The sequence below is a fragment of the Crotalus tigris genome, unplaced genomic scaffold (assembly GCF_016545835.1).
Source record: "Crotalus tigris isolate CLP2741 ecotype Arizona unplaced genomic scaffold, ASM1654583v1 scf7180000024297.1652928, whole genome shotgun sequence".
Taxonomy (NCBI): domain Eukaryota; kingdom Metazoa; phylum Chordata; class Lepidosauria; order Squamata; family Viperidae; genus Crotalus; species Crotalus tigris.
In genome coordinates this window covers 624,409-635,485 of record NW_024100470.1, presented here as the reverse complement: position 1 = coordinate 635,485, position 11,077 = coordinate 624,409, and the positions used below count along the sequence as shown (strand labels likewise).

At 34.9% G+C, this 11,077-nt stretch overlaps 1 protein-coding gene across 1 annotated transcript; it reads left to right on the top strand.

Annotated features, from left to right (window-relative positions):
* Positions 1–1,670: 1,670 nt before the first annotated feature.
* On the top strand, positions 1,671–10,815 carry LOC120299449 (vomeronasal type-2 receptor 26-like). The gene is made up of 6 exons (XM_039324303.1): positions 1,671–1,822; positions 2,820–3,108; positions 3,416–4,273; positions 5,594–5,821; positions 8,373–8,499; positions 9,920–10,815. Exons 1-6 carry the CDS (start codon positions 1,671–1,673, stop codon positions 10,813–10,815), a joined length of 2,550 nt encoding a protein of 849 aa, XP_039180237.1.
* The last annotated feature ends 262 nt before the right edge of the window (positions 10,816–11,077 follow it).

Sequence of the window (11,077 nt, the reverse complement as noted above, 5' to 3'; positions counted from 1 at the left end):
AGGCCAGAAACAAGGGGAATCAGTGTTCTTGTTCTCCATTAGTCATAAAAGCCTAGGAGATCTGTTGTTCTATAACTTGGGGAGAGGTATCTGAAGTTAATGATCTTGGAGATCTTCTTCTCAGCCTCCCTGAGAAAGTATCTTATTCAGGAAGACTACTGTCCCACCATTGGTGACTTCTTTACTTTTGATGTCACTGTTATTCCTGAACCTTGGATGGCATCTAATTCTCCCCTACTGAAATAAGTGCATAAAGAGGGCATTGATAATGCTTGGTGGGTGATAAGTTTTAGCTTGATGGTTAAGGCAATAATTGTAGACATCCAATTTCTCGTTGCGTTCATCTTTATCTATGTTTATTCATACACTATCATCTTCATAATCAGCCATCAGTCATGTCTGACCCTCAGCCACTCTATGGATCAGACCTCCTCAGTAAATAAATAAACAAGAAAACATTTTTGACTCATTTGTTCAAATGTGTTTTTTATGTATTTTAGGATTTGTGTGGAGAAGAGATAATACTTTACTTATTGATTTATGCAGAAATATTGAAAATTAAGATGGGTTCACACACATTTAAGTGTCAATGTATATTTCAGTGTACCAAGAATAATAGTATGCTGATGAATGAGTTAAAATAAGAGAATATATACACATGGCCTCATCAAGCTGCTATTGGAGTAGTCATAGCTGGCATGCCTTGGGTGGTACCACAAATGTTCTCCTGGCTGCTGCAGGATTTTGAGAAGCAGAGATAGCAGAAAGAATGTTCCAAAAATCCCCATCTGTAAGATGAGGAAGGATAAGTCCACTAGAACACGTTCAACCCCGATTTCTATATTCTTCAATGATGATGTCCTTCTGTAGCGTGAATAAATATTATTGCATTCAAGGTAGATTTTGCTTTATTTATTTGTTTGTTTCTTTGTTTGTTTGTATTTCACTCTTCTTCACTTCCCACCTCCCTCAGAGAGGTGTTCTGGGAACTCTACAATTTAATCAATTAAATTAAGCATTAAAAATAGAATAATTTAATATTTTCTTTAAAAAAGCAAAGTATTATGTAATGAACAAAATATTAAGTATTAAGCGAAATTGGTGAGCCAAATGACCTCTAAGATGTATTTCCATTCTTTTTTCCACTAGTGGAGTTTTATTTTCCTTTGTGCATATGAAGTCTTACTCCCCTATTTTCTACTTCATGTCTTATTTACAAAGGTACATCACAGTGCAGCAATGTCTATTGAGATATGATAAACATGTTTCATTCTGATATTTTTCAAACTAATGCTGCAAAGAATGGTACTCATTACAATCTAAGGATAGTTATTGTCCCTTCTTCTACAAATCTTAAGGGAATTCCAGCAGACAATGTTAAAAACTATGACCATGGATTAAAATATTGCATCCTATTAATATCTGCTTTGAAAAACAGAAGTGCATGTAGGGGGAGGAAAGAAGGACTTGTATTTCATCTGTGACCCTTTATTTTCTAGATAAAATTCATTATCTTAACGTTATATAATATTAAGGAATGGTCAGCTTTTCAGTTGAATGGTAACATAGGAGCTACTGTTTGATGTCTACCATATTATATTAAATTGGTTATATTCAGAATATTGGTTTTACTTTTTTTTCCAACTGTGATGAGCATTTCTCCTCCCTGCATGTGCAAACTTAGTAGTCCTCATCCAATTGTCCATAAATACTATGAGTCTGGAGATTTAATCATTGCTGCTATTATTTATCAGGTTCTCTTTCTTACAAATGAGATCACTTTTCAAAGCCCTCCTTTTTTTGATGTCCTTGATCAATACCTGTAAGTATCCTTCTACTTCTCCTCGTCCTCTCACCACACCTTCTCTCTCCCCTCATTGCCACTAAAAAGCTGTATTTTCTTTCACTTTTATGCTGAAACATTGTTTTCTTGTCAATTTCTTTGACTAGTTCCAGTGACCATATTTAATCATTTTTTAATTCTAGACCGCACAAATGCTTAATATTTTCTAATATTGATCTTGAAACTGAAATGAATATTATTAGATTTAACCATAATGTATGTGATTTTCATGATCCTCAAGATTTCCTTAGAAAATACAGATAAGATATAGAGAATAGTGAAATCAGATAGAAACATAGAAAATTAATAGCAGATTTTTTTTCTAATGATGAACATCTGTTTATCCCCACCATGATTAAACTGAGTTACTGATGATTGATTCACAGCTTCCTCTGGAAGTGGGTTCTGAGGTACTACTACTCTTTCTGTAAACTTAATACTTTCTAACAAGACGTTTTGAACTTCTCTTCTGTCAGAATATTAGGCCCCCATGCCTTTCTGTTTTAATTAATATTTAGAGTACTGCCTTCTAGAACTTTATTCACACTTGGAAGATAGTTAAAGATTTCAGTCATGTCCTTCCTTTCCTTCTTTCCTCTAGGCTGAATATATTCAGTTCCGCTTATATTTCCTGATATGTTTTGTCCTTCAAACCGTACACCATTTTTGTTGCCCTTTTCTGGACTTGCTGAATCTTATCAATATCTTTTTTTTAAGTTAGGTCATCAAAACTGTATACAGTATTTCAAATGGGGTCTGACTAAATACCTTAACTCAATGTTAAGTAGCCACAACTAGGTAGTGCTTCCTGATTGATACAATCTAGGCCTATTATTTGATAATGACCAAATTCCAGGTGTCCAGAACAAACAATTAGCACTAATTTATATCTTTGTGAATAAATATGTATCAATTAAAATAACTGTCCAATTCTGAAACAGAAATGTATTGACATGGCTTATAACTTGCCCTGAAGGTTCATCACTCATAATTACCAGCACACTTTGGCTCTGGCATTTGCTGTAAAGGAGATCAATGAAAATGGGCTGTTACCTAATGTTAGCCTTGGTTTTCACATTGCTACTGACAACCATGAGGAAATTACAACTTATCATTTGGCAATGGAATTTCTATCTACAAAAAGTAAATTTATACCCAACTACAAATGCAGTGACCTGACCAACACAGTAGCAGTCATTGGAGGAGCCCGTATTAACACCTGTGTCAACGTGGCAATCATTCTGTGCAACTACAAATTTCCCCAGGTGAGATACAAAATTGAGATACATCTCAATATGAGATGTTCACCAGCTATTTATTCTATTCAAAAATTCGGTCATTGAAAAGAAATATTTGAGCAAAACTATGAGTAAGTCATAAGACTTTCCCTTTTTACCTGATGAGCAAAACTACAGATGTCACATAAAATTAATTTTAAGCCCCCTACTTTTGTATCCCAGTTAAATACAGAGATTGGATTAAATTAACAGATATGGTTTGCTTTTTATTTTTATTTTCTTCAATGTGGAAGATACCCTTTATTCCTTTGTTCTTCTGACTTTCTCCATTTAGATCACTTATGGATCAGCTCCACTGATGAATCCTGAAACAGCAATATTTGTCAAATCAATGTTCCCAGATGACTCTCACCAATTCAAAGCAATACTGCACTTATTGTTGCATTTTGGATGGACCTGGGTTGGGTTAGTTTCAATGTATGACGAAGATAGAGACAGGTTCATTCAAAAGAGATTTTCCATATTTTCAGAGAGAGGAATCTGCTTTGACTTTATAGTATGTCTTCCCCAAATGATGTATGGTAATGAAGCTGGTGAGTTGGTAGAAAATACAGATAAAATATTCAGAGTGATAATGGAGAGTACAGTCATTGCAGTCATCTTAAGTGCTGAAATTACAGGCATAGTGCCTTTGAGACTAATGATCTATTTTTTTAATTATGATGATATTCCAAAGGAGAGAAAGGCCAAAGTTTGGATCATGACAGCCCAGATGGAATTCACCTCCATTCGGATGCAAAGACAGTTGCCCATTGATTTTCTCCATGGTGCTCTTTCATTTGCAATTCAGTCAAATGAGCTGACCGACTTTCAACAATTTATGCAGACGAGAAACCCAAACCTAGAAAAAGAAGATGGGTTTGTTAGGGATTTCTGGAAAGATGCATTTGAATGCTCATTCTCCAGTGATATTACAGATGGGAATGCTGAAAGGATCTGCACTGGAGAAGAGAAGCTGGAGACTCTTCCTAATGCTGTCTTTGAGACCACCATAGGTGGACATAGTTATAGCATCTACAATGCAGTCTATGCTGTGGCACATGCTCTAAAGGCCTTGCAGTCTTCCAAACATAAAAGGGGTCGAAAAATGGATGAGAGGAGATGGAGGCTCTTCCTCCAATCACCCTGGCAGGTAATGTTGGCTAATAGAAAATTTGGGGAAAACCATCATGTTCCAGCATAGGAGATCAGTTTTTTGTTTTACTTTGTTGTGTTGTTTTAACTGTTAGAATGCTTTGAAAGCTATATGGAAATACTTGATATTTTCATATGAAAGAAAATAAAAATTAATATATGGAAATATAAGGCTTAGATCTAGACACATAGAAATCTGTGACATAAAAACTTCATTTTATATTTGGGATGGTATGTATGGGATCTTATTCAATGCATTATAATTAACAATTTTAAAGATAAAAACTCAAAAATTCCTTGAATACCATTATTATTCCTCATCAAATGGATTTTGGAGTTACTAAAATTCAAAGTTACCCATAGTACATTTTCAAAAGGCAATTGGACTTCCTTTGTTTTTCCTTGAAGATATACTGCTTTAGTTCAAATCTGAGGAAGCTTCTTGGATGAGAAGTAAAACATCTTCAAAGAAAAACAAAGAAAGTCCAGTTTTCTTTTGAAAAAGTATTTTTTGGACAACCACAACATGGATGAATAATGATCTCCATAGATATTAAAATTCGAAGGCAATAATAATAATTATAAAAAAAATGACAAGAAATCGGTGAAAATATAAATAGTATTATTTCAGTTGAACAGCAAAGTTGTCAATGAATCACATGAAAAAAAATTCAAGTTTAATTTATTTTATTTTATTTTTGTACAAAAGTAACAGGAATTAAAAGCTATCTTCTAGAATTTTCTATCTCAGAGAATTTTACCCTGCCTACACTATGTGCCATTTTAAGATCCTGTAATCCCTGAATTTGGGATAGAGTCAGGGCAACTGAAAGGAGCTGAAAGTTTACTGGCCATGATGCCTTTCCTGACACTGCATCAAGTTTGCAACAAATATTTTCTCTTTGCACCCTGATGGAGAAACTTCTGTTGCTGCCTAGAATTGAACTCTTAACCTTCCAAATGGGAGGCAAGAATCTTTACCACGAGGCCACCACTGTGTTTTTCTCACTATATGGCAGAATGCTGAATTCACAGTTTCTGAAATGGTTAATCAAAGCAAAGTGATCCCTCAGATCGCTCCCTTTGTTGATTTTGTGTTGGAATTCTCATCTGACAGTTTTTCACCAGAGATTAGAAAATGCATTTGATAAAAATGTATTTCTTTATTAGTTAGAAATTGATGTAGACCGAAACAGATTTGAGCAGCTTACTTTTCGTTAAGCCTAGACCAAATTGAAAGAAAGAAGTAGATATTGTCCCATCTCCTTCAAAGTTTCGCAATAACTTTCTGTGTCTTTTTTCCCTCTTCTCCATTTAGCTGCACCATTTTTTGCAACAAGTCTCCTTTAACAACAGTGCTGGAGAACAGGTTTCCTTTGGCCTCAATGGGGAACTAGAAACTAGATTTGATATTTTCAATTGGGTCACGTTTCCAAACAAGTCCTTTCTGAAGGTCCAGCTTGGAAAGGTCGACCCCATGGCTTCCCCAGACAAGTTCCTCACCATATCTGAAAAAGAAGCTGTTTGGCCTCTCATATTTAACCAGGTTTGTCTCAGTTTTCCCTGTTCCTGAAATTATTAGCCACTGATCCATTGAAGTAAAAGTTTAAATAACCCCAAGTAGAGCAACACTAAGGGTAAGCAAACTTTCAGCAATCCATATGCCATTGATCACAGGTAGTCCTTGACTTACAACAGTTCATTTACTCACAGGTACGACATTGGGGAAAAAAATGAGGTATGGCCATTTTTCCACTTACAACCGTTGCAGCATCCCCATGACTATGCGATCAAAATTCAGATGCCTCACAACTGACGTATTTATGACAGGTGCAGTGTCCCAGAGTCATGTGGGCACCTTTTGTGAGTCATGGGAAAACCATATTCACTCAACAACTGCAGTGATTCACAAAACAACTGTAGTGAGAAAAGTCATAAAATGGAACAAAGCTCAACTATTTCACTTAGCAACAGAAAGTTTGGGCTCAGTTGTGTCTGTAAGTCAATAATACTATGTGTATTATTATTTATTTATTAAACCTATATACTGCTTATCTTTAGATGGCTTGTAATAATAAAAACAAGACGAAACCTTAGAACAATACATATTGACAATAAATTGATTTCAAATTGTAAGGATGAGGAGGAAGGGAGCAGGTGTCACATGGGGAGGAGGTGGGATCTTATCTTAATTCATTAACCACCCACAGAATACATCCATTTTGACGTTCCAAGCCAGTTCTCAGAATGACGTCTGCAGGCCCTTTGGATGGCCCAATGCAGTGAGTGGGTTTTTTTTTTTTTTTTAATGTGACATGAACACAAACTACTAAAATCAAGAAGTCCCTCTCTGGGGGGAGGGTCATTCATGGTGCTTCTTGAGTTCAGTTTTTTTCTTGTAGACATTTTATTACCCGAACTAGGAAATATTATCATTGTGCTACAAAGTTCAGAGAACACCAGGACCATTCAATTCAATCCAGAGCTATGAATATTCTCCTTTACTGGGATCAAAGAGATGGCTTAAGATTTCTATATCCAAAATATATAACTTTTTAATAAACTCTTCTGGTTGGTGAAGAGGTTGGAACATTCAGAGATGATTAAATTAAATGCTTTGATTAGAGAAAATACAATATCTACAGTTACAACTGACCAGAGACCTCTGATATATTTTTCCATGAAAGAAAAAAAATGCAGTTACGGGCTGTAGTTTCAATGATTGGAAATATGGATAAACCTAGAGTGAGATATAACTTTGTAATAATTCTTGTATTGCTGAAAAATAAATTAGGAGCAGTTTCTTTCTATTTTTATCAAATTGTTCCCTCTTTCATTTTTTCTCTGTTCTTTTTATTCTGCATTAGTTTGTTATTTTCTATATTCCTTTGAAAACTTAATACTTTTAATAAAATGTCACCCCCCCCCAAGAAAAAAGATGAAATAGGAAACATTTACTGAAAACTTTATCTGTCCATCTTGCTATCCAGCTAATTATGCTAATCCAGGTAAAATAATATCACTGTATAGAGAATTTAAATGGGTTTCTTTAAATCATTAAAACAGTCTGGAGAAACTATGTTTTTGAAATATATTTCAAATATGTATTTATTGATCTTCATTTTATTTTACTTATTACATTTGTTTGCCATCCATGTCGCCATAAGGGAACTTGGGTCAGCACTTTGCACTAGCACTTATATACCATTTCACATTGCTTTATAGGCCTTCCTTAGCAGTTTATAGAGTCAGCATTTTGTTACCAACAATCTGGGTCCTCATGTTAGTGACTTCAGAAGGATGGAAGGCTTTGTTAACCTTGATTTGCTGAGACTCGAACTGCTAAACTTCTGGCAGCTGGCAGCATGCTGTACTTCATTCTAACCACTGCACCACCAGGGCTCTTTAGTTTACAACATTAAAATAGAACTATAAATATACAGTATGTATAAATATATAAAATTACATCAAATATATAGAATATAAATCAAAATATATTCTAATATAATATGCTAAAAGAAAGATTTTTTTCTCAAGATGATTATCTATCTATCTATCTATCTATCTATCTATCTATCTAATCATCTAATTATCCAATCATAAGGCAGCAGCATTCCAAATATTATGAAAAAAATCTTCCTTATCTGTTTCTACATTTAAGGCAGAATTGTACATATTATGTTTATTATTTTGTATGGGATGGTAACCCCACTCTTGCATATAAAGTGGCCCTATATTTTTGCTGTGTTAAAGTATTTAACCTTTTCATATGAATTGATTTGATTTGATTTTACATGGCCCAAACAAAATGGGACCTCAAGCAGAGCATACTCTGAGAGATCCTGAGTTACAGATTTTCCTACATCAACTTCAGGAATATTGCTCCAAAGGAAAGATCCATTGATTAATGTAATATGTATGAAATAAGAAGCAGTTGAAGATACAATGGGGAGTTTACATCAGGAAGAAAACTGGAAAATGCAATCCCACTATTTGGATTACATACAAAAAGTTAATGTGTGTACAATTCATGAAAAGAACCCCCTCCCCCCCAAAAATAAATTCTATCCGTGAATTCTCATTTTATTTCTGAATAGACATTACCACTTTCCATCTGTAATAAGATGTGTTCTCTTGGCCATAGCAAGATAAAATTGGAAGGAAAATTATCCTGCTGCTATGACTGTAAACTTTGTCCAGAAGGGAAGATAGCTGATCGATTGGGTAAGCAAAGGAATATATTAAATGTATGAATGATATAATAAATATAAACTAGGGCTGAATATTTAATTAATATTATGGTGATTGAAAATTTTGAAGTTCACATCATTTATTTATTTATTTATTTATGAGACTTATATACCGCTTTAAGCGCAAGCACTCTCTAAGTGGTGTACACCAGTAAGCAATGTATATATATATTTACATTGCCCCCAACAATCTGGGTCCTCATTTTACCTACCTCGGAAGGATGGAAGGCTGAGTCAACCTTGAGCTGGTGAGATTTGAACCGCTGACCTGCTGAACACAGTCAGCTAAAGTGGCCTGCAGTACTGCACTCTAACTGCTGCGCAACCTCGGCTCATATTGAAAGATTATAAGCAGGTTTTTTTTTTTGTTCAGAAATCTTTGTTGTTACTTTTTGGAAGTCAGAGTGCGTTTGCACTGGTAATTTTTTCCATGCTTTTCTCTTTTTTTAACCTCCATTTCTACCCAAATTAATTTTTTTTTTATTTTTTTAATATTTATTTTGTTTTACAATGAAAAGTAAAATACAAAACAGAAAAAAAACAAAGTAGAACAAAACAAAACAAAACATCCAGTACTAACAAAAATACAAAAAAATGGTGTACCTAAAAAAGAGAAAAAGGAGTCCAAATACCAAATAAATTTAACATTTAACATATAGAATCCACTCTAGCTTAGGCACTGAAAAAAAGAAAAAAAGTAGAGTGATTGATTGATTGATTGATTGATTGATGGAATGATTCTGGAATTTATAAGGCTGTCTATCTCATATAATAAGACTAAGAGGCTTCCCACAATATTTAAAAACAAAAATAACAATTTAAAAACTCACCCTTTCTACCAGCTGCCAGACCAATCACCATCCTGAGTCAACACCCAACCTACTCCAACAATTTTGGGGAACAACAAAATTTTTCAGTCTGCTACAAGAATAAAAGTTTAGGGATGCCACATAATTCAGGATGAAGAGTATTGGAAAAGGCTGGATGGTACAGACCACATTCAGTTCTGAACTTCCACATCACAACATTAAACACAAAAGATCTGGAGCATGCCCACCTATTGGACTTATTGAGAAAGACAGATACCATTTAAAAGAGGTGGTCACTCCTATAACTTGGGCCAGTGACATTCAAGGATTGAACGATGATAACCAGCAACTTGAATTTTTATGGTAATCCACTAGGAGCAAGTATAGCAGGAGTAGTACAACTGAGTTAGTTAAGTGCAGACCAGGATTGGTTTTTAAATGGTCTTTAAGGGCAGCACCACATAAAGGGATTCCATAATCAAACTAGGAGCTCAGTAAAACTGCAGAACGCTGTAAAATAAGGACATGCTGAAAATGAAATGAAGATGCAAAACAATAATGTTTTCATGAACGTCTCTTTTTCAGACTTAGAAGACTGTTTCCCATGTCCAGAGGATCAATATCCAAACAAGGATAAGGATGGTTGCCTTCCAAAAAGTATAGTTTTTTTAACTTATCAAGAAACTTTGGGGATTTCTTTGGCAGTAATTGCAGTCTCCTTTTCTGTTATTTCAGCTGTGGTGCTGTGGATCTTCATTAAATATCAGGACACACCTATAGTTAAAGCTAATAACAGGAACCTCACCTACAGCCTTCTCATTGCTCTCCTCCTCTCTTTCCTTTGCACTTTGCTCTTCATTGGGCAACCTGACCAAGTCAAATGTCTCTTGCGACAAACTGCTTTTGGCATTATCTTCTCGGTAGCTCTTTCTTGCATATTGGGGAAAACAATTATAGTGGTCCTTGCTTTCATGGCCACTAAGCCTGGCTCCAAAATTAGGAAATGGGTTGGAAAAAAGATGGCCACTACTATTATCTTAACTTGCTTCCTGGCTCAATTTAACATCTGTATAGTGTGGCTGACAATTTCTCCTCCCTTCCCAGATTCTGACATGCATTCCATGGCTGAGGAAATTGTCCTGCAATGTAATGAAGGTTCAACCACCATGTTTTATACAGTCCTTTCCTTTTTGGGGTTTTTGACTGCTGTCAGCTTCACAGTGGCTTTCCTAGCTAGGAATCTACCTGACAGCTTTAATGAAGCCAAGTTTATCACTTTCAGCATGTTGGTCTTCTGCAGTGTTTGGGTGTCATTTGTTCCAACTTATCTGAGCACCAAGGGGAAATATATGGTGGCTGTAGAGATCTTCTCCATTTTGGCTTCAGCAGTTGGATTACTGGGTTGCATCTTTTCCCCAAAATGCTATATCATTATTCTGAGACCTGATCTGAACAAGAAGAACCAACTGATCAAAAAATGAAACTGATTTTATCACCGGATCCTTTGAATAAAGCCAAACTGAGATTCTGCATTCTTCCCTCCATCGTCGCATCAATATGATATACAAACCAATTGCACTGAGAATTTCATTTAACCACCTAAATAACTGCTCTGCATCTTTTCTTTGAAATGTTAAATAATTATTCTGAACCCTTATCAAAATGATAAGGGATAGCTAATCAAGAAATATTAAAAATATTTTAGTAATATAATGTGAATTAATGTAAAAATGAATGGATTTA